The 24,338-nt window shown below is 42.5% G+C and overlaps 1 protein-coding gene across 2 annotated transcripts in view; it reads right to left on the minus strand.

Annotated features, from left to right (window-relative positions):
* FAM168A (family with sequence similarity 168 member A) overlaps positions 1-24,338 on the minus strand; it is a 184,424-nt gene that overhangs the window by 20,247 nt on the left and 139,839 nt on the right. Inside the window, exons 3-4 of one of the 2 annotated variants that reach the window (XM_036119504.2) lie at positions 6,792-6,872; positions 1,666-1,692 (exon numbers count right to left, since the gene is read on the minus strand). In XM_036119504.2, coding sequence (XP_035975397.1) covers positions 1,666-1,692; positions 6,792-6,872 — 108 coding nt within the window. The remainder of the gene's footprint in view (positions 1-1,665; positions 1,693-6,791; positions 6,873-24,338) is intronic. The other variant, XM_036119505.2, reaches the window with a different exon arrangement.

The raw sequence follows: 24,338 nt of genomic DNA on the forward strand, positions 1-24,338 counted from the left end.
TGGTTCTCCACTGCCTACAGGCTAAGGCTGAACTTCTTGTACGGCATTCAAAGCCCCTCATGATCTAGCCCTGTGATCTCTCTAGACTCTCATTGTTCTCACTTTCCAACCCTACACTACAGCCACACAAACTTTATCATTCCCAGATTATGCCAAGGAGTGTCACAGTCACATCTCTATATTTTTGCTTACATTGTTCACTCTTCCTGGTATGTCTTTCCCCAAATGCTACCTGGTAAAAATTTATTAATCCACCAATCATGAACTTGCCTCTACTATGAAGTCTTTTCTTTTCCCACCCTTTGACCACAGTCCCTACATATATCCCATATGGTTCGCTATCCCAATTTCTGTGATTCTTAGAAGCCCCTTGCTGGGGCTTGTGTGTCTCCCTGACTAAACTGTGAGCTCCTTTAGAATAGGGACCTTGTCTTATGGTCTTTATCTTTAAAGGGCCAGTGTAGGGTCTGGCACAAAACATTTTGTGAAGAGAAGAGCTCCACACATACTTTTTAGTATTTCTATTTCAGATGCTATAACTAGAGGGGTAAGGAAGCATGAGAGCTTCTCTCACTTTTTACGGAGTCTTCTGTCCAAGTTCATATATCCTGAGGCAAACAAAAAATGAGAAACAGGTCTGTGACTAGCAAAAATTAAAATAATACATAAGAAGATAGGCTGTTAACATTTAAAGGGACCTAAGAGATCATCTGGAATAAAACACTACCTACGGTCTGGAGACGTTAGCAAATTGCCCAAGATCACACAGCCCACAGCAGCAGCAAGGAGAAATTTTCACAGCTCATCTCCTGAAAGATGCGCCACACACAAATTCAATATTCAACATCCAAATAACTCAAGGTTAAAAGTTGAGAAAGTGTGCAGAGATTTTAATGAAAACATTGTCCTGAGCAGCCCAGGTGAGGGTAGTGGAAGTGGCAAATCCCTCCCATGGTCCCTTACTGTCTGTGACAAAAAGGACCTAGTCCAGTTACACTGCTGGGACCCTCACAGGTGCCCAGAAGTTCCCGTGGTGCCTTGGGCCTGGAGTCCACACTGCCCATGGGACCTCACTTATTTAGCACACTTGGCCCTCACCTCTCACCATCCAGGAAAATGCCCTGAAAATGAGCCAGAGCTCAAGATCCGGGCTAAGGGAACAGATTGTATCTAAAGTCAACCAGGTCTTCAAACATGTCAGACTGCCAATGGAGATGGAAAATCTGATCCTGGGGCAGACTGTTTTTTCGGGTTCTTATAGGCGTAATCCAGGTACTCCTCCACAGGGGCTGCCACAAAGCCAAGAGAGGAGCCATACAGGCTGAAGAATTTTGTTCACTGGATTGTTTAAATTCAGCAATCAGGTTAGGATGAAAGTTTCTGACCTAGGTCAGACGGGACACCGGAGGTGAGGAAGGGGAAAGACGCCTTTTAGTGCCATGATCCTTCATTGCTGCCCTAGGGGACGGTTGATGTGTGTCTCCAACCCATGATTTTGCACCATCAGACATGTTCCTGCATGCTTTAGGAACTGCTGCTGAGCCACCTGGGGGAGCCCAAGCCTAAGGGATGGGATTTGGGGAGGGAAGGAGAGGGGATCTACCGTTGTTACGAGATAACACATTCATAGGCCATAATACAGATGAGGAAAAATAGCTCTCCTACCATAAGCTGAATGCAGGAACTGAAACTCTGTTGGATAGAAATGTTAGTTGAAATTACCACTAAGAATTTGTGCAAAGTAGTACACATCGCAGTTACAAAAACAGAATGTCTCAAGATAGCAGTTTCTCCCGGGCGACATAAGAAACAGTGAATGCAGAGGGTGTGAAGTGCCTCTACCCTGGAAGGAATGACAGACTTGCCATCCAGGAAAGCCCATTCATTGAGGAGAAGCACCTCCTTGATGCCACATCTTCCAGGTAGCTGACCCAAGTTAGTGCTCTTTGCATAGCAGAGGGACTTCACACATGACGGAGGCTTTATGTACCAGAGGAAGAAGTAAGGTTCAGGGACAAAATCACGACCTTTGGCCTCTGAAGAACTCTCACAAAGCCCCAGAGGGCTAGGACCAATGCAGGGATACTTCACTTGAAACCTCTGGGAGACTGCGGTGCTTTAGAAGGAGCACAGGCTGTGGAGTCAGACAGACTGGGTTTGAATTCCAGCTCCACTGCTTTTTAGCTGTGCAACTCTGGACAAGTTATTTAACCTCTGAGCAAAACTGGAAGTAGGAAGATTCAACTCACACAAGACTAAAGTAAGAACATTTGTGATATGCCTTACACAGTGCCTGGAACATGGCAGGTATTCAGAAAACACATATTCCTTTCCCTTGCCTTTCCTCAGGTTTGTCATATGCAAAATAGGAACAATATATTTGTACTTTATAAAGTTGCAATGAAATCAAGTGAGACAGTAGATGAATGATTTATAAATAGACCTCTTGTGATGAGGTATTTCATTTCTATCTATATTAGTTATTCTGTTTATCCTTTCATTTTCAAGTCAGATTACCAATAATGTGATACATCCTTTGGTTTCCAGATTCTGAAAACAAGTCTCAGTTGGCTCCTGCCTCCTGCAGGGCCAAATAGTTCTTAAATAAGATCCCTGAAGTCATTAAGGGCTTGGAAAAAAAAGCTCCAAGTACCCACACTGCTTTCAGAACCAATGACAGAGTGAAATGCTTCCCTGCATCCTGAACAGATGACATCTTAGAGTACTCAGAGCTGCTAAAAATAGCTCTCTTTAAAGCAACTTCTTGGCCTCCTTGAAGAAGCTGAGAGAAATTTAAGCCCAAGAGCCTGGCTCCGTTGCAGGCTTCTACCCTGCAGGCATCTCCCGGCATCACTAATAGCTGGTTCTGGCCGGAAGCTGAGAGGAACCTACGCTGCCCTCTCTGTCCTTGAGCCAGCCCTTCCTCAGCAGGACTCCCCTACGGCAGTCAGGAGAGCTGGTGAATGCTGAGGCTGGCCTCCCAAAATATGAAACAGACCAGTTGGGCGTGCATGCATGCGTACGTGAGTGAGTGAGTGAGTGAGTGAGTGAGTGAGTGAGTGTGTGTGTGTGTGTGTCTAACTCCAAAGGAAAGGGATCTGCTCAAGGTCACATCAAAATCAGTAGAAGAGTTAGGGCTGTAACCCCAGTCCTTCCAATGCCTAGTCTGGGGCTTTCCAGCACAACGTGTTACCACCACCCTCTAGAGTGTAGGGCTTTCTAAGGAAATGGTCAGGTTGCTGCAGTCATAGCTTACAAATATGTTGAACTTTTGAAAACACAAAACTGGGGAAGATCAAGTTAGGTGAGGGCTGATATTTTATGTCTTAAAACTAAAGCTTTATTACTACTTTACACAGGAAAGCCAGGAGCTTTCCAATCTCATCTCCTTATTCCACAGTCCCAGGCTCCTCCTGTCTGCTCTCCCTAGTCTGGTTGCTCTAGTTTAACTCCTTAATTTCTCTCTGATCAACTGCAGAACACATAGCAGGATGCCTGGGTTTGGATCTTTGGGCTGGTTCCCAACTTCTCTAAATTTTAGTTTTCCCACTTGGAAAATGGGAATAACAATAGTAATGACTTCAAAGGTTTGTTGTGATAGAAAACAAGTCAATATCCATAAAAAGCTTAAAATAGTCCCTGGCACATGGAGAACCATTCAACAAATATCACCTATTTATTTTTATTCTCTGTCCTTCCACTTTCTTGCCAAACTAATCCTCAAACAATTCCACAAACCATCACCATAAGTTCTGAACATCATGAGGCCATGTCCCAGCGCTGGAAATCAGAGCCTTGAATTCACGGCCTCCACCCTCAGGGGGACCTCCTGCTACACAGCTGTATTACCTTCCCCTTCCAGTAAGGCTTTCACACCGGGACCTCTCTCCTTAAGAACGCTCCCTCTGTTCTTGCTCACCTCTCTCTCAGCAAATCAAAATCATTAGACAAGACCTCTCCACTTTCCACTGGGCAATTTATTCTAAGCAGATCTGTCCATGACCTTTTCCTTAGTCTGAGAGGAAGAGTTGTGCTCCTGTGTGAGGCACTCCATTCCCCCTGCTCCCCCCCCCCAAAAAAAGAAGAGAACAGAACTCTAGATTTCACACCTCACCAAAGCCTCCTTGAAGGCCTGGCTCCTTCTGGCACCCCTCCTCCTGCATCTCTGACTTGTCCTCCCCACTTGCTCCTACCCATCAACACTTATTTAACCATGCTCATATCTAAAAAATGCCTCCTTTAATCGCACCTCCCCTTGTTCTCCTTGCCCTCGTAGCCAAGCCTCTTGTAAGAACAGGCCCTCTCTGGTCACTCCGCATCTTCGCGCCCAGCCTCACCATCTCATTGACTCTGCTTCCACACGTCCCTGGCAGCCTCCTGACTATGCAGACAACACAGCTCTTCGTTCCTGACCTTAGCTGACCTCCTGCACCTACTCGCCTCATTTTGTTTTAGACCACGGAGTTCACCAAGCCAATTCACAGATCTCATAGCATGTAGATTTAAATCATTTCTATATTGTGAGATACTTGATAATGAAAACCACTGTAGTTTTTAAGACAGAACTTATCAAATTTGATTAAATCTTTTATCAGAGTTAATTTCTGCAGCTTTTATTGTTTCTGCCTCATATTATACATTTTTTGGAAATATATATCTTATTGATTAAAAGTGAATATAGAATAAACTGTTAATGCTCAGATAGATTTTTTTAACCTGTGGGTCACTGCTACCCTCACAAGCTCTGAGGGCAATGACTTTAGCTTCCTCAACTTTGAATAATATCCAGTGTGTTCCAGAGTGCCCTGGGCATTGCAGGGCCAAAATTAATGTCTGTGGAATGACACAGCTATGTAAGCACTTTAGGGGTTAACATCACTTATTTGCATAAAATAGTTCTTGTCTCCCAAAAAAGAGGGGGTTCATAGTATGTGTGTGCATGTGTGTACGATTACAAAATGATCCCTACTTCAGAATGAAGTAACTGAGGTTGAGGTCAGGTGATTTAAGGTTGCTACTTTAAGAAGTGACAGTCAAAACTCAAATCCAGGTCTTCTGACATAACCCATGTTCTTCTCTCATTTAAATAAATATTCTAGAAGAAAGGGAATGATGGTAGGATGAGTGCTAGATTGGCCCAGAAAAACATGAGACCCAAAACCAGAAGATCTGCCAAAGGTTCCAGTCCATATGCTAGAGCTGATTCACTGGGTAACTCAGACAAAACACTGCTGGTCTCTGGATCTCCCAAGTCATGAGAAGGGGTTGAACTGGAGGGTCTCTAAGATCTTTTTAGGCTTTCTAACTTTAGAATAATCATTACTAAACAAGAAAGTGGGTGTTATCATGGCATTCAAGGCCTTTCCACATCTTGCCCTTGGACATCTGTAGTTCAGATTCATCTATTATCTCCACCCCCACAGTGTGCTTCAACCATTCTCACTACTTCTAGGTTCCTCAGTGTCATATCCTCACAATGCTGTCCCTTTGCCCAGGCTCTACTCTGTCTAGAATGCCCAACTCTTCCTTTGTGTGCTTAAAAGAATGCCTCCTGCTTCTCCCTCAGGTCTCTACTGCTGGGCCCTCTGTGAAGCCTCCCGTACACTTCCAGCCTCAGGCAGACTGTGTTCTCTCCTCCGCTTCCTCTCTTCCTACATGTACTCCCTTCACAATACTTATCACACAGCTATAAATTTGTTTAAATGCCAACTACCAAACGAACTATTAGTTATTTTAGGCAAAGATGACTCTTTTTCTATTCTAGTGTGCAGGACATTCAACAAATAAATACTTATTGAGTAAATGAAGAGGAACTTATATAAAACCATCTACAGAGGCACCTGGGTGGCTCAGTCGTTAAGCATCTGCCTTCGGCTCAGGTCATGGTCCCAGGGTCCTGGGATCGAGCCCCGCATCGGGCTCCCTGCTCTGCGGGAAGCCTGCTTCCCTCTCCCACTCCCCCTGCTTGTGTTCCCTCCCTCTCTGTCTCTCTCTCTGTCAAATAAATATTTAAAAACAAAACAAACATCTACACCCCTGAGATAAGTAACACATTTCTCTGAGATTCTCTGAGAGATGAGGTATCTTGTCCAAGGCCTCACAACTAGTGAGTTGAGTAATCAGGATTCAAACCCAGGACTTTCTAAAGGCAGCGTCCATACTCTTTCTCCAGCCCTTGAATGTTAGAGAACCCATTAATTGTGAGGGTTAGTATCAGTGGTAAGACCTCTGCACTGCTCCTAGCCCAAACTAGAACAAACTTTTTCAACATTTTCAAAGCTATTTCAATCTCTATCCAAGGAGTGCTGGGCCTTTGTTGTTTTTGAAAAACAGGTTCCTTGCCTCAGCTTGAAAACCAGCTCTTTATCGTCTGGTGGCAAGTCTCTCACTCTCTTCCAAATCCACATCCAGGAAGTCTGGTGAGTGTGTGTTTGCGTCTTTGTGTGTCTCAATGGCAGCCTTAGGGGAAACTGAGCAAAGAATGGATTTGGACATTGTTTGGGAGAGCAGAAAAGGTTCTATGAGGAGGATGCATGTCTCAGATATGCCAGGAGAGAAGAGATGGGCCAACCTTAAGTCCCAAAGAGAATGGAGGAGATTCTATTCCCACCCCAACCCTGAGTCTGAACTGCCCCAGTTCCCAGAGGGAACTCCCAGCTGGGACTCCCAGCTTGGACAGACTGAGTCCAGAGCAATTAAGGACAGGGAAAGGCCAGCACGTGGGTTTGTTTTTTCAAACAGGGCCTACCTCCCACCCCAGGCATCACTGCTGGTCTCCACTTTCTCCTTACCTGGAGCATAACTGGGGCTATTGGTGGGGTACAGGCTGGGATTGTAGGCAGGGGCTGCTGCCGGGTAGGCTGTAGGGTAACCTATGAAGAGACAAAAAAGCCCCAATTAGTTAGGCAAGAAGAAAAGGAAACAGAATCCAAGTCCCAGGCTTGGCCTTCAGCCTCTTTGTGGGCCTTTCCAGACAGTACATGTGACCAGCTTTTAGCCTCTATGAGAAAAGTCACGAATACCACAATCTCAACATATGCAGATTTTTCTTTTTTCTTTTTCTATTTATTTAAAAGCAGTATAAGAACTATATGTCTATATACTCACTGTAAAAAAAAATTGAAACACCACAGAAGTGTACGTGGTAAAAAGTCTTAAGTTTACTCTCACATTCCTGCTGCAACACCACTTTACTCCCCAGGGGTAGTAACAGCTATCCTTCCAGATAGTTTTCTACACTTTTTAAAGATTTTATTTATTTATTTGAGAGACAGAGTGAGCGAGAGAGAGAGCACATGAGCAGGGGCAGAGGGAGAGGGAGAAGCAAGCTCCCTTGCTGAGCAGGGAGCCCGATGCGGGGCTCAATCCCAGGAGCCGAGGATCATGACCTGAGCCGAAGGCAGACTCTTAACTGACTGAGCCACTCAGGCGCCCTCTACACATTTTTATACACATATATTCAGTGGTGTTCTGGTAAATATTTAACATCTGGCTTGAGGGGACTGAAGTGGAGCTCTATGTGTAGCATTCGCCAAGTTCCATGATATAAATAACTCCCACCATGGCCAATTTCAAGCTACCAATGTCAAAAGGAATAGTTGGGAAAAGATGCTCACAACTGGCTCTCTAGCCCACAAGCCAGATCCAGCCTGCCACTGCATATTATATATAGGGTTTTTTTTTTTTTTTAATTGTTTAAAGGATTTTTTTTTTTTTAAGTACAATCTACTCCCCAATGTGGGGCTCAAAGTCATGACCCCAAGATCAAGAGTCACATGCTCTATGAACTTAGTCCGTGGGGAGCCCCATTTTTTTTTTTTTAAATTCTTACTGGGACAAAATACATATAACATAAAATTTGTGATTTTAACCATATTAAGTGTATGATTAATTCAGTGGCATTGTGTTCACAATGTTTTACAACTGTCCCCACTATCTGTTACTAAGACTTTTTAATCACTCCAAATTCTGTACCCAGTAAGCAGTAACATCCCATTCTCTCTCTCCATAGCCCCTGTTAACCTCTAATCTACTTTGTTTCTATGAATTTGCCTATTCTAGATATTTTATATAAATGGAATCATACTTTTGTGTCTAGCTTCTTTCACATTTGTTTTAAAGAGGGGGGAGGGGGATGGGCAGAGGGAGAAACTTTTTTTTAATTTAAATTTTTAAATTAAATTTTACTTACTTAACATACAGTACAATATTGGTTTCAGGAGTAGAATTAAGTGATTATTCACTTACATACAACCCAGTGCTCATCACAAGTGCCCTCCTTAATACCTTTCTTCCATCTAGCCCATTCCCCACCCACCTCCCTCCATCAACCCTCAGTTTGTTTTCAATCTTTAAGAGTCTCTTATGGAGGCACCTGGGTGGCTGAGTTAGTGAAGCATCTGCCTTCGGCTCAGGTCATGATCCCGGAGTCCTGGGATCAAGTCCTCCATCAGGCTCCCCGCTCAGCGGGGAGTCTGCTTCTCCCTCTGACCTTCCCCCCGCCATGCTTTCTCTCTCTTGCTCTCTCTCTCTCAAATAAATAAATAAAATCTTAAAGTCTCTTATGGTTTATTTCCCCCTCTCTTTTTTCCCCTCCCCTTCCCATATGTTCATCTGTTTTCTTTCTTAAATTCCACGTGAGTGAGATCATATGGTATTTGTGTATCTCTGACTTACTTCACTTAGCATAATACACTCTAGCTCCATTCTCATCATTGCAAATGGCAAGATTTTTTGATAGCTGAGTAATATTCCATTGTACATATATACCACATCATCTTTATCCATTCATCAGTTGATGGACCTTTGGGCTCTCTCCATAGTTTGGCTATTGTTGATAATGCTGCTATAAACATCGGGGTACATGTACCCCTTTGAATCTGTATTTTTGTTTTTGTTTTTAAACTTATTTATTTGACAGAGAGAGCACACATGAGCACGAGCAGGGGGAGGGAGAACCAGGCTCCCCACTTAGCAGGGAGCCCAACATAGGGTTCGATCCCAGGACCCTGGGATCATGATCTGAGCTGAAGGCAGACCCTTAACCAACTAAGCCACCCAGGTGCCCCTTGAATCTGTATTTTTGTATCCTTTGGGTAAATACCTAGTAGCGCAATTGCTGGATTATCGGGCAGTTCTATTTTTAACTTTTTGAGGAACCTCCATACTGTTCTCCAGAATGGCTGCACCAGTTTGCATTCCCACCAACACTGTAAGAGGGTTCCCCTTTTGAAAGAGACAATCTTAAGCAGGCTCCACGCCCAGTACAGAGCCCAACACAGGGCTCGATCTCACAACCCTGAGTTCAGGACCTGAGCTGAAATCACTTAACCGACTGAGACACCCAGGCATCCTAGCTTCTTTCACTTTAACATTATAAGCATTTTCCCATATAATTACATATTCTTCAAAACATTATTTTAAATATCTTTATAATATTCCATTATGTAGATAGATCAAATCATTTAACCATTACTCTGTTTTAGGTTGTTTGAAATTTTTCACTATAATAAATACAGCTATGAGAACAACCTAAATAAATCTTTGGCTACATCTCTACTTTAGGAATGAGTCTAGAAGTGAGATTTCTAGGTCAAAAGATAGTGCTATTTTTAAAGCTCATCCATTCAACAAATATTTGAGTATCGACTCTGTGCCAGACTCCGTGAAACCTGTACTTGTGGAGCTTACATTTTTAAAGGGTGGGAGAAGGCAGTGGATAAGTAGTAAATATGAATAAACACAGTCTACAGTGCTATGGAAAAGAGAAAAAGGGCAGGGCAGAGGGTGTCAGAAGTGTCAGAGTGCTGAAGGGAGGGCACTGCAATATTGACTAGGGTAACCAATATAAGACACATTGAGAAGGTAAGATTTTCACAAAGACTTGAAGGAAACAGAGTTAACCAAGTAGATGGCTGAAGAAAGAGCATTTCAGATGAAGGAAACTGTACAAAGCCCCTAAGTGGAAAGCCTATGGGATGTGTCTGAGGAACAGCAAAGGGGCCAGTATGGCTAAGGGAACAAATGAGGGGGACAGTCGTAGTAGAGGAAGTCAGAGAGAGAAAGGGCCGGTCAGTTCACAGCGGGCCTTATAGTCCTACTGAAAGGACTTCACTTTCATTCTGAGTGAAATGAGAAGCAATCACAGGGGCTGAGCAGACGAATAACATGATCGGACTTTCGTCTGAAAAGGGTCACTCTGATTACTGTGTTGAAAACAGACTACAGGGACCCCTGGGTGGCTCAGTCGGTTAAGCGTCTGCCTTCGGCTTGGGTTGTGATCCTGGGGTCCTGGGATCGAGCCCTGCATTGGGCTCCCTGCTCAGCGGGAAGCCTACTTCTCCCTCTGCCACTCCCCCTGCTCCTGCTCTCTCTCATTCTCTCTCAAATAAATACAATCTTAAAAAAAAGAAAAGAAAACAGACTATAATGGGGGCAGGGTAGAGAAGCAGAGACCAGTTAGGAGTCTATTGCAAACTCCTGGCAATAGATAATGGGCCTCAGCACAGGGTAAAATCAGCAGAAGTAAAGAGAAGTGGCATGCTAGGAGTTTTCACCTACTTTGCCAAACTGCTTCCTAGATAAGACTATCAATTTGTACTTGCACTAGCAGTAGGTAAGTGCCTGTCTCATTGCTCCCTGCAGCTTTTTAATGTTCATTGGTATTTCGACTGACAATGGAAAGCTGATTTTAAAAGTCAAAGATTAAATCTCTAAATCCCTAAAAGCTTCTTTGGGATTTGTAAATATTGCACTTTAATAATATATCTTTGTTAATATGCCTTTCCCTAAATCCTTTCCAACTCCAAAGAAAATTCATCTCACTTAACCCCCCAATCATTTTCTGATTTCAGAACCAAGGTGGACAACTTGTTGTCTTTTTTTTTTTTAAAGATTTTATTTATTTGACAGAGAGAGACACAGCGAGAGAGGGAACAAAAACGGGGAGTGGGAGAGGGAGAAGCAGGCTTCCCACTGCGCAGGGAGCCCGATGCAGGGCTCGATCCCAGGACCCCGGGATCATGACCTGAACCGAAGGCAAACGTTTAAAGACTGAGCCACCCAGGTGCCCCAACTTGTTGTCTTTTGATTAGTATTATGGAGGTCGGCCGCTTATCAAGAAGAAAAGTCAGGGGTTTAACCTGGAAAGCAAAACGATCCAGTCTCAAGGCTGCAATCTATATTCAGCCTCATGTGAGAGATTATGTGGCCAAGGGTAATTATACCCCTGTTTTGTCATTTCAGATGCCTTTTACTTTGGGGGAAATTATAAGATCTTCTTTCAGTGTTCCAAGTAGATTTATTTTTCATTCACTTGAATTTGGCAGATATAAGATGGCAGAATAGAAGGAGCTTTATTTGATCCTCCAACCCTCTCCATTTTTTTTTTTTTTTTTTAAAGATTTTATTTATTTGACAGAGAGAGACACAGTGAGAGCAGGAACACAAGCAGGGGAAGTGGGAGAGGGAGAAGCAGGCTTCCCGCCGAGCAGGGAGCCCGATGCGGGACTCGATCCCAGGACCCTGGGATCACGACCTGAGCCAAAGGCAGACGCTTAACGACTGAGCCACCCAGGCGCCCCAACCCTCTCCATTTTTAAATGACATCCTCAGGCCAAGAGAAAGGAAAGGACTCAGGGTTACAGATTGCTGATGCTAGAATGTACCTTAAAGGCCACTCGGTCCACCCTCACATTTGGGGCTAGAGCCTCCTCTGTGACATGCTCATGGGATCCATTCAACCCAGCCCTTACATCTCTATAGAGAGTGAACTCCTTCCTTTCCTGAGACCCCTACTCCACTGTGAGACTACTCTGATTGTCTGAAAATGACTTTTCATACTTCACTAACTCTACCTGTAGCTTCTGCCCTTTAGAACAGAACAGACTTGAAGACACATTCATCCCTAACTACAGAACTTATCACACGGTACATTACTGGTATGTTTATATTTCCTGTCCTGCCCCCGCTCCCCAAGCTGTAAGCTCCCTGAAGACACAGCTATGTCTTATTTGCTTATGCACAATAGTTCTTGGTCAGTTCCTCCTTCCTACTCCCCCCACCCCTCCCCTCAGCCTGGACAGGAAGCATTTGAGCTTCTCAAACATAAGGTGGTGGTAAATAAGTCTTTGTGGCCAGTAGAGAATCTCTTCCCCACCCTCTGTAAAAAGGGCATCAAAGGTAAGCTAGGCTTCCTCCCTACAACTTTCCTGGTTTTGTTTTGTTTCCTTGTCCCCAACTTATATTATTCATCTTGCTGCTTCTGTTGCTGATGATGTTGGCATCTCTAAAGCCTAGCACAGATACGGCAGAAAATAGGTACTCAATGCAGAGATTACCGGGGGGTGGTTTGTACTGTGGAGCTATGAGAGGTTTGTAAACAAGAGAAACAAATCCAACAGGGTCCCTGGCTTTGAGAGAGTCACCAACTAATGAAGGAGAAAGATGGGTAAGTGGATAGTTAGAATGCTGCCTGAAAAGTGCCATGATAAGGGTAGAGAGTAGGCAGAGAAGGGGCCTCCATTAACCAACATTTTTTTAGTGCCTATTGTCTGTCAGGGATTATGCTGGGCACTAGGTATTCCTGGATGTGGATAAGAAGGGGGAAGAAAGACATTCCAGGCAAAAGCATGATAGGTAGCATTTTGGGGGCATCCATAAGTGGCCTGGTTTGCACCCTCCTTGGCTCTAAGAAGCAGGACTGATGGGCTAACCTGAGGGAAAGGTTGTCTTGCTGGCTTGATCTCATAATTTTGTCTTCTTATAACCGTGTCTCCCTTTATGGTGGATGGCCCTAACTTACCTTCCTAGTTCTGTCACCATGTCTGAGTTTCATACTGCTAGACGGGACTTCTCTCCTCAACTCCTGACTCATATGGTATCTAACTGCCTATTCAACATGTCCACTTGGATGTTTGCTAGATTATCAAGGCTATATGGTGAGTGGTTAAGAGTGCGGTCTCTGGAGCTAGATCTGGGCTTAGGTTTGAATCCCAGCAACACCACTAACTATGTATGTGATCTTGGGCCACTTACTTACCCTTTCTGTGCTTGAGCTTTCCCATCTGTAAAATGGGACTATTACTTACCTAATTAAGTTGTTATAAGTATTAAATTAGTTAAGACCCCAAAGCACTAAGAGCCAGGCAAATAGTTAAGACTTCAAAAAGTCAGCTATTATTATTATTTCAAACTTATGATATTAAAAAATAAATTTTTACTTTCTATCCTCCTACTCCCTTCCAAACCTGTTCCTCTGCAGTTTTCTCTGCATCAGTAAATGACAATTCTTTCTTCCAGTTCCTCAGGCCAAAAACCTTAGGGTCATCCTTGACACTATTCTTTCTCTCCTATCCACGCCAGCAAATCCTTTCAGTTTCACCTTCAGAATATACTCAGAATCTTACTATCTCTCATTGCCTACACACTTTCTTTCCACATTATTGCACTAGCTTCATAATTGGTTTTTCTGCTTCCACCTTTGATTCTGTGCAGTCTATTTTCCACAGCAACCGGAGTGATCCTGTTAAGACATTCAATCAGATCATGACACTCCTCTCTTTTAGCCCCCCAGTAGCTTCCCATGACAAACACAGGGAAATCCTTTTAACAACTCACCTGGGCCTCTGCCACCTCTTCTAACCAGACCCTCTCCTATTTTTTTTTTTTTTTAAGATTTTATTTATTTATTTGACACAGAGAGAGACAGCGACAGAGGGAACACAAGCAGGGGGAGTGGGAGAGGGAGAAGCAGGCTTCCCGCCGATCAGGGAGCCCGATGCGGGGCTCGATCCCAGGACCCTGGGATCATGACCCGAGCCGAAGGCAGTCGCCTAACCAACTGAGCCACCCAGGCACCCCCAGACCCTCTCCTATTATCTGCCCCCATGCTAATCTACTCCAGCCACACTGGCCTCCTTGCTGTTCTTCATGTGTCAAGCACTTTCCCCTTTCAGCCTTTATCTTTTCTATTCCTTCTTCCTGGAACTATGTCCAAAGATCACCTTACATTCTTTCTGAAATAGTACTCTCAACTCCCATTAATTGCTATGCTTCTTATCCTGTTTTGTTTTTCCTCACAGCACTTCACCTGACATACTATATATTTACTTGCTTAGGGGAGACAATCTGCCTCCCACCACTAGAATGTAAGCTTAGGCCACAGGAGCACTTGCCAGTGTGGCTATTCCCTGCCAAAGTCTCCTCCTAACACACTCCAAAGACACTGTCTTTGACTCCCAAAGACCCAAGGGAGCAGAATGCATTCAAAGTCCTAGTCCTCCAAGGCTACCTGGATCTGTGAAAGCTCATTAGGGATAAAGATACTGAGTTCAAATAATACACCATATACATTTCTTCCATTGCTCATACAAAAGATATTTTTATACCTGTGATTTCATTTGAGCCCCAAAACAACACTAATGTTGGGACATCTGTCTGGCTCAGTCAGTGGAGCATGCAACTCTGGATCTTGGGGTTGTGAGTTTGGACCCCGTGATGGGTGTAAAGATTACTTAAAAATATCTTAAAAAAACAACAACCCACTAAAGTTATTTCCCCCATTTTATAGATAAGGAAACAGATTTGGAGAGGTAAAGTGTCTTTTTGACTAAGATTTTTCAGCAAGTCAGTGGTGGAACTGGAAAGGGAATCCTGAAACCAATGCTTTTTCCACACCTGCCAAATAACTGTGAGTTGGTCCTTGGAAGGAAGTCTGCCCCTTCGGTACCTATATTCTTTGAAGGTCAAGAGTGAAGAAAATAAACGGACACAAATGAGCTTTTCTCCTTTGTATCACAAAAGCTATAGTAGTGATCAGGTTTCCTGGGATTCTGATGCATACATTTTAATTGCTTTACAGAAGTCAATACAGTCTAATCCCTTCTTGTTGTCACTAGGATTAGGACTGAAGAAATGTTAAGCTATTTTTTTATTAATATGGAAATTAGAAATACTTTTTAAGAGAAATCAGAGGACTATGTCTGAAATGACCTGATCCTTAGGAAGTAAGAAAGCAAGAGTGTCAAAAGGCTAGTGGAAGATTAACTCCCTGGCTTAGGAAGACAAAGAGGATTATTCCTTTGTGAGCAGGGAGACACTTATGCAAAGAAGACATTTTAGGTCTGTAGCTCAAGATGAAAAAGAAAAAAACTGTTGATTCTTTGGTCCACCGAAGGCCAGGGTGCAGCTCAAGATGAAAAAGAAAAAAACTGTTGATTCTTTGGTCCACCCGAAGGCCAGGGTGACCAAAACCCAAACAAGCAAAAAATTTAATTCTCTCAAAAAAAGAAGAGGGCCAAAGGAAGAATTGGGAATCTGTAGTATGTTCTGAGCACTATGTCAGGCCTTTTTAATCTAATTTAATCTTCACACTAATTCCATGAAAAATCTTAGTCCCATTTGAGAGATAAGGATACTGGAACTTAGACTTATCTTAAACAGCTTGCAAATAAAGAGTGGAGATAACCCAGGCCTGAGTGAGGCAAAGTCTATTCTTAACCATTATTTCCCTACCTCTCCTCAAAACATGATTCCACTCATCATAAACCTGTGGATTTGGCTGCCATCCCCCTAATACCCCCCCCTCCCCATGTTTCAGCTCCATAATCTGTGAAAACAGAAAATTACTATGGAGAGTCAATTTGGTCAAAGATGGTTCAGTTACATAAACAAACAAACAAGCTATTATTCCTGCTCTGCATACTAATAGATCTAGGTCATGCTCATGTTATTGAAAAGCATCACACAGGCACCGAATTACAGAGTTAGAAGAGGTATTAGAAGTGATTAATCCCAATTTGCCCCCCAGTACAGGAATACCCTTTATAATGGCCCACACAGATGGCCACAGGGCCTCTGCCAGCACACCCTTCCAGTGATGGTATGCACAGAACCTCTTCAGGCAGTCAAAGCTCCTGCTGGAGAGCTCTGGAAGTTAAGAAATTCTTCACTCTGGCTAAAAATCTGCTTCACAAGGTATCTAACCCTAGAAAGTTTCCCAGCTACTGGTGCCGGTTCTACCCTCACAGACCATGTCTATTCCCTGTGCTCCTGGGCAATCCTCTAGATAGATGAAGATATCAGTTATTCTTCCTGCCTTTCTCTTGTCCAAATCCAAACAGACTTAATTCCTTCAACTCCTTCTTCATCCTGGTTGCCCACCTTCAAGCCAGACTTCAATTTATAAATCACCTTCCCTTAAAGCAATTCAATTTTCTTCTTGTCTTGTTCACTCTTCTGAGGACAGGTTATCCCCCTGACTTTAAAAAAAAAAAAAATTAATTGACATAACAAGATTCTGGTGATGGGTGGTCAGTGAAGGCCAAAATGAGTTAATCCAAATTTCTTCATCATTATGCATCAGCACAGTTAACATCTAGCAAATGCTTACTCTATGCTAACCAGAGATGTAAGGTTCTTTACATAGGAACTTAAAGTCTAATAGGGAAATAATACAGGTTACTGATATTAATCTATAGGTAATATGTAGGACATATAATCAGAGAATGCTAGGGTGTTATCAGAATGTTGAACCACTGAGGAGGGAGGGAAGAACAGGTCTGGGAAAGCTGGAAATGGCTTCTCAAAAGAAGAAACATTTTAACTGGCCTTGAACAATGAGTGGGAGGAGTTTGTCAGAGGTGTAGAGGAGTGGAGACAAAGAAATATATATTCCTTTCAGGCATGACAGCATGAAAGCGTATGCCATACTAGGGAAATGGCAAGTAGTTCAGTATGGTCGGAATTTATAGTGTGTTGGGAAAAGCAACAAGAAATGAAGATAAAAGGTAGCCTGAGAACAGATTGTGAAGGGATTTGAATGCCAGGCTAAGGGATGGAATTTATCACTCGGTAATGGAGGATTTTAAGCTGGGAGTTTCAGATTTGTGTTTTATCTACTCCAGCAGCAATTGTGCACAGGGGTTCAGAGTGGGTGAGATCAGAGGAGGAACCAGATAGGAAGTTACTGCAAGAGCCCAAAGGCAAAGCTAAAACAGTAACAATGGGATAAAGAGGAGGGGGAACAACAAACATGTTTACGAGACAGAGCCTACAAAACACCATCCTGATAGCAAAACCTCACTTTTATTGCTATGAGCTGAAAGGCTATGAAGCAAGATGGGAAACATTCTAACCACAGGTTTTGTAGGCTTTTTGTTGCTTCCTTTCTTTAATAGGCATAAGGAAAGAAAATAAATGAACTCTTGAATCTGTTTGCTCCAGAAAACAGCCTGAATCTGAATTTCTTCCTAGCTGGGAGGCCTAGCTGCTTGAGAGTGCTCTCCTGGCGAGACTGCAGGTCAGTCTAGGCAGGTAGCCATTCTGCAGTGCTGGCTCTGGACCTGCCCACCAGACTTGAATGTGAGGTAGCCTAAACATTGGATTTAAGGCCTACCCACCCAGGCTCCCACTAGTGAGCCCCATGAAATTGTAAGGGTGTAAGTAAGGTACTGTTCTTCCCAGTTCAAGGCAACCCCTCTGAGGTAACAAAAAAAGGGGAAATATCATGATTAATTGTGCTCTGACTTGTGTTGCATCTTCAGGGAGAACTTACCCTACAGTTAAAAAGCCAGCAACCTGTGTGGGTCATTCACCCTGGCTGAGCTCTAAAAGAGGAAGGCTGCTAAAGCCAGAGCAGGCTTAACTTGATATGTCTTTAGTGCAAAAAAACACTACCATCACAAAAAAAAGAAAGAAAGAAAGAAAGAAAGAAAAACAAATCAGTTATGTTAAAGCTAATAATAAAACTGCTCCTTAGGTAAGTACATAAGGCCAAGTGTGTGCTGTTCCTGAGGGGGAAAAATTCCTTTACAAACCTAACAGTTTGTAAAGCTCCCTATTCGTCAGTATGGCGTATGGGAGAAATTTTAATGGAAAGTAAATGGCCTATTCTGTCTTAATCTCCATTCCAGGAGTGGGCTTCTTCTTCTACTACTACTTACTTACTTACTTACTTATTTTATGTGAAGGCAGATGGGAGGTACTCAACATTTTACAAATTATTTGGTGAATAATTCTCACCCTCCCTGTATTTATCTTCTAAAAAGAAATAAAAGAGCAAGGTGAAATTTTGTAAATTGACTCTTTGGTCCATAAATCCCTTTCCCTCCCAGGTCGACTCATTTTTTTATTCTATTATTCTGTTTTAAGAGATCTGGTGAAGGGAAGAATCTTGCACAAATTCAGTAAAACACAGTGGAATACTTGTTTTTTCCATCTGAAGAAAAAAAATTAGATCCCCACCTCATACTTCTGCAATTCCAGAAAGACCAAAGACCTAAATATTATAAAATGACCTTAAAACAATTATGAAAAAAAAAAAACAACATAGTTTGACCTTGGGATTAGAAAGTATTTCTTAGATAAAACCAAAAGGAAAAACCGCAAAAGGTTGATAAATTTAACTCACCGAAATTTAGACAAAGTTAAAACAAGTACAGAGTGAGAAAAGATATTTATAACAAATGTATCCTGAATAAAGAACTCATACTAGGGGCAACTGGGTGGCTCAGTCAGTTAAACGTCTGCTTTCGGCTCAGGTCATGATCCCAGGGTCCTGGGATTGAGCGCTGTGTCCGTCTCCCTGCTCAGCGCCTCCCCTCCCTGCTTCTCCCTTTCTTCCCAGCTCATGCTCGCTATCTCTCTCACTATCTCTGTCTCTCTCTCTCAAATAAATAAAATCTTAAAAAAGAACTCATACTAATCAATAAGAAAATAAAAATAAGCTAATAGAATCTAACTATGGGATTCACAGAAGAAATCACTCAAATGACTAGGGAAAAGGAGAAAAGGAAAAGATGTTCCATCATATTAGTTATCAGCAAAATGCAAATAAATGGAATAAAATATCATTTCACACCTATCAGACTGACAAATTTTATTTTTTATTTTTATTTTTTTTTAAAGATTTATTTATTTATTTGTCAGAGAGAGAGCGAGAGAGCACAAGCAGGGGAGCAGCAGAGGGAGAAGCAGGCTCCCTGCAAGGAGCCTGACGCCAGGACTCGATCCCAGGACCCTGGGATCATGACCCGAGTCGAAGGCAGACACTCAACCGACTGAGCCACTCAGGCATCCCAAGACTGACAGAAATTTTAAAGTGTGGGCGCCTGGGTGGCTCAGTTGGTTGAGCGACTGCCTTCGGCTCAGGTCATGATCCCAGAGTCCTGGGATCGAGTCCCACATCAGGCTCCCAGCTCAGCAGGGAGCCTGCTTCTCCCTCTGACCCTCTCCCCTCTCATGCTGTTTCTCTCTCTCTCTCAAATAAATAAATAAAATCTTTAAAAAAAAATTTTTTTTTAAGTGTGACAATATCAAGTGTTGGGAAGGATCTAAAACCATGGGAATCAGTAAAAGCATTCTGAAGGGCAATTTTGTAATACCTAAAGATACACAGCCTAGCAGTTGGGAAATTGGATTTTGAGTTGGGCCTTGTGAGACGGCAGGATTCTGAGAGGCAAAGATAAGGACTGACATCCAAACAAAACCAAAACCAAAACCAAAAAAAAAAAACAAAACCAAACAAACACAATATAAGCCAAGTCGAGACAGAAACACGTTTGAGGAATGACCAGACTGTTTTCCAAAGTGGCTACACCATTTTTTACATTCCCACCAGCAGTATGAGTGTCTTCAATTTCTCCATGTCCTTGTCAACACTTGTTATCACCGGACTTTTTGATTACAGCCATCCTAGGGGTATAAAGTGGTATCTGATTGTGGTTTTTCATTTGCATTTCTCTGATAACTATGTCAAACATTTTTTCATGTGCTTATTAGCCATTTGTATATCTTCTTTGGAGAACTGTCTATTCAGGTTCCTTGCATATTTCTTAACTGGATTTGTCTTTTTGTTATTGAGTTGTAAGAGTTCTTGATATATTCTAGATACAAGTCCCTTATCAGACAAGATGATATGCAAATATTTTACTCCATTCTGTGGGCTGTCTTTTTGCTTTCTTGACGGTGTCCTTTGAAACATGAAAGTTTTTACTTTTGATAAAGTCCAATTTATCTATTTTTTCCTTTGGCTGTTTGTGCTATTGATGTTATATCTAAGAAACTATTGCCAAATCTAAGCTCACAAAGATTTATCTCCAAGTTTTCCTGTACAAGTTTTATAGTTTTAGCTCTTATATTTAGGTCTTTGATCTATTTTGAGTCAATATTTGCATGTCGTGTGAGGTATTTCATTCTTTCATACGTGGATATACAGTGTCCCAGCACCATTTGTTGAAAAGATTATTCTTTCCCTGAAAATTGACCTTAAATGTGAGAGCTGGCTTCTAGCTACTCGATTCTATTCCACTGATCCATGCCTATCCTATGCCAAAACCACATTGTCTTTATTATCATACTTTTCTAATAAGCTTTAAAATTGGGAAGTGTGGGTCCTCAATTTTGTTCTTTTTCAAGATGGTTTTGGCTGATATGGGTCCTTTGAATTTTCATGTGAATTTTAGTAACAGCTTGTCAAAATCTGCAAACAAACCAGCCAGGATTTTGATAGGGATTAACTATACTGAATCTGTAGATCAATTTGGGAACTATTACCGTCTTAAAATATTAAGTCCTTCAATCCATGAACATGGGATGTTTTTCCAGTTATTTAGATCCTTAATTTTTTCTTTTTTTTTTTTTTTTAAGATTTTATTTATTTATTTGACAGAGACACAGCGAGAGAGGGAACACAAGCAGGGGGAATGGGAGAGGGAGAGGCAGACTTCCTGATGAGCAGGGAGCCCGACGTGGGGTTCAATCCCAGAACCCTGGGATCATGACCCAAGCAGAAGGCAGATGCTTAACGACTGAGCCACCCAGGCACCCCAATGGATCCTTAATTTCTTTCAACAATATTTTTTGTAGTTTGCAAAGTTTTGCACTTCTTTTGTTAAATTTATCCCTAAGTATTTTGTTCATTTTGATGTTACTGTAAATGGAATTATTTTAATTTCATTTCTGTTTACTATAACTGTATAGAAATATAACTGATTTTGTTGCTGTTGTTAAAGAGCATGCGAGCACAAGTGGGGGGAGAGGAGCTGTTAGAGGAGGAGAGATAATCTTTTTTTTTTTTTAAGATTTTATTTATTTATTTGTGAGAGCGAGAGAGAGAGCACGAGGGGCAGAGGGAGAGGGAGAAGCAGACTCCCTGCTGAGCAGGGAGCTGGATGTGGGGCTTGATCCCAGGACCCTGAGATCATGACCTGAGCCACAGGCAGACGTTTAACAGATTGAACCACCCAGGCATCCCCAGACTTTTTTTTTTTTTAAATGTAAGAAAAATATACTTTCCTTGTTTAAGCTACCATTAGTAAGTCTTCCAGTAGCATCTTCAGGCATTTAAAAATGATACACAGTAATCAAATGATGGAGCTAAGATTCAAAACTAGGCAGTCTTAACCATTAAGCTATATAAGAAACACTTAGCATTGGACTTGGTAGGGAATGGGTCTGCAAATGATGAAATGATTAGAAAAATATCAGTCACTCAGCCTTCTTCCGCAAGGTTCCAAGCTCCTCCGGAAACTCCAGGATTGCCAGTAACCTAAATCACAATGTAGCTACTCAGGAATAGGCCAACCCTTTTAGACACTGTGCCCAGCCCTTTTGTCTGCATTTTTTTTTTTTAATTTATTGGGGGGGGGGGTGGGCAAGGTAGAAGGAGAGAGAGTCTTGAGCAGAGTCTGCACGACCCTGAGATCACGACCTGAACTGAAACCAAGAGTCGGACATTTAACTGATTGTGCCACCCAGGCGCCCCTTGTCTGCATTTCTGAATTCAATTCTCCCAGCTCAGGGTCTACCCTAAGGAGGGAAGAGGAAAGGAAGGTCTGGAGCCAGGTCTTGGATGCTCATACCTACCTATCTCATGGCACCACAAAGATTCCAGGCCTCCTACCATGCACGTATAAGAGAAGAGTTCAAGGAACTCAGCATAAACTTACAATCGTGACAGCACCTGTGGTGACACTGAAAGCCGAAGTCTCTCCCTGGCAGCCAGAGACCTTTGGAGGTAACAAGAAGTGTGGTTTTGTAGCTTAAACAAGACCCAGGACTATTGATTTTTCTGCCTCTTTTCCTGCTGAGAGCAGTAATAGCAAAAATCTGATTTAGACACTTAAATTCAAGTACCTTCCCCACCAGCAGAGCAATTTTCAAGTAATCACACTTTTGACCTCACCCAACATGAGTCCTTTTAAAGCCAATTTTGGGGGTCAATTATTCAGTTTTCCTAACACGTGCAGGGAAAAAGATAGTATTGCCGGCTATCTTGCTGGAAGATGCAGCTTCTATTCCCATGTCCAAGGTTTAGGCTGTCTGCTCACAGACCTCCCAATCTGTCTGAGAAGGGGCCATCCACTCCTCTGTCACAGCTAACACATACGTCAATAGCTGACACATGATCTCTGTTTCTAAAGCTGTTTGGAACTCAAAGGGCATTTCCCAGAGAAATTCTGGCATTAATGATGGCAAGATTCCTAGACAAGCTCACAGAACTGGGAGAGAAGAGAATGCCTATTTACTGAACACTTACACTAGATTGTGGATATGAGCATCAGAATCATTTAGGGAGCTTGTGAAAACAGATTGTTGGGAACCACCTCCTGAGTTTCTGATTCCATAGGTCTGGGGTAGGGCCTAATAATTCTCATCTTTAACAAATTCCTACACCTGGGGACTACACTCAGAAGTCACTGATAGGGGCGCCTGGGTGGCTCAGTCGTTAAGCATCTGCCTTCGGCTCAGGTCATGGTCCCAGGGTCCTGGGATCGAGCCCCACATCGGGCTCCCTGCTCGGTGGGAAGCCTGCTTCTCCCTCTCCCACTCCCCCTGCTTGTGTTCCCTCTCTTGCTGTGTCTCTCTCTGTCAAATAAATAAAAAGAAGCCACTGATATAAGATATAAATCAATAAGTGACAGAGACTTTGGAAACCCACCATTGGGTCCAAACTCTCAGGAGAGAGAGTCTTGAGCAGAGTCTGCACGACCCTGGGCAGTAAATAATACAGACTACATGTAGCTCAGTGATTAAGAGTATGGAATATCCTTTTTCTGCAATACACCTGTACTCATGATAGCAATGATGAGGGATAGATAGGTACAAGAATGGAACAGATAGAATGTGTGTGAATGTATACTGGGGAAATGGAAAGACAAATAAAAACCAGGTAATTCTTAGATACCATTCATGGTAGCTTAGGAGCTGTCAATGGGTTACAGGTGAATTGAGATACTAACTCCTTAAGCATATAGGGTGTCTGGGAGGAAGTGGGGCACAGGAGCTCCTGGGAGCCTTGTCTGTTTGTCCAGAGTTCTCTATAAATATCATCATTTTCTGTGTGGAGGTATTGGCTTAGAGCTAACTGTGCATCACTGCTTCAGAGAAGAGTCTTAGGACAAAAACGTTTGTTCCAAACTCTGAAGTCAATTTGCTAGACACTTATGGACCTCTGAAAAGGCTTATTAGGGGCCTGATAATTTAGTCCTTTACTCTTTCAACCAATCAACAGTCACTGAGAGTTTACTTTGTATCAGGCACTGTGTTAAGCACTGAAGACATAGTGATTGCCTGTAAGAGGAACGAGTGTTACAGACATATAAACAATTATAAGGCAGTAAATAATACAGACTACATGTAGCTCAGTGATTAAGAGTATGGAATATCCAAACTTAGACTTGATTCCGGCTCCACTACTTTCTGGTTCTGTGACAGGGACAAGTCTTTCCATCTTTCTTGACTTATGTCTACATCTATTAAAACTTTGGAAAATAAGGGTTAACTAAAATAATGATGATATCATTTTCAAACAGAGCGTAGGAACCTCTGTGGTACGCAACAATATACTAAAGGGTAAATGAACAAATATGATGTATTTTCTTGGTAGGGTAATTATACCAGAGAGTAAATAATTTATTTGTTGTACAGAAAACAATTATGACTATATAATGGTGACTTAAGAGGAAATTCATATGCATTTTGAAGATAAGGCACAGGCTTCAAATAAATTTTAACCTTGGAGTTCCTGCTCTGTGCTATCCGCCCCCACCCCCGGCCGATCCAGGGATGAGTTTGTTCTCCCCTGATGTCAAGTACACTTGGGTAGGAAAGTTTCCACAACACTGTGCATTGCCGTTAATGGATGCCCAACAAATAGCAACCATTACTGTTAATAATAGATAGCTGTTATCATTAACCCATCCACAGGGAGAAACAAACTTACTCTGTAGTGCTTGGGGCATAAGAAGGTGTCCTCTCTACCCAGGCATCCCTTTTTTTCCAAGCTCTAGACTTCTTCAGTTGCTCCCCAGAAATCCTGTGATTCCTTGGGAAGTGGA

The sequence above is a fragment of the Halichoerus grypus genome, chromosome 11 (assembly GCF_964656455.1).
Source record: "Halichoerus grypus chromosome 11, mHalGry1.hap1.1, whole genome shotgun sequence".
Lineage (NCBI taxonomy): Eukaryota > Metazoa > Chordata > Mammalia > Carnivora > Phocidae > Halichoerus > Halichoerus grypus.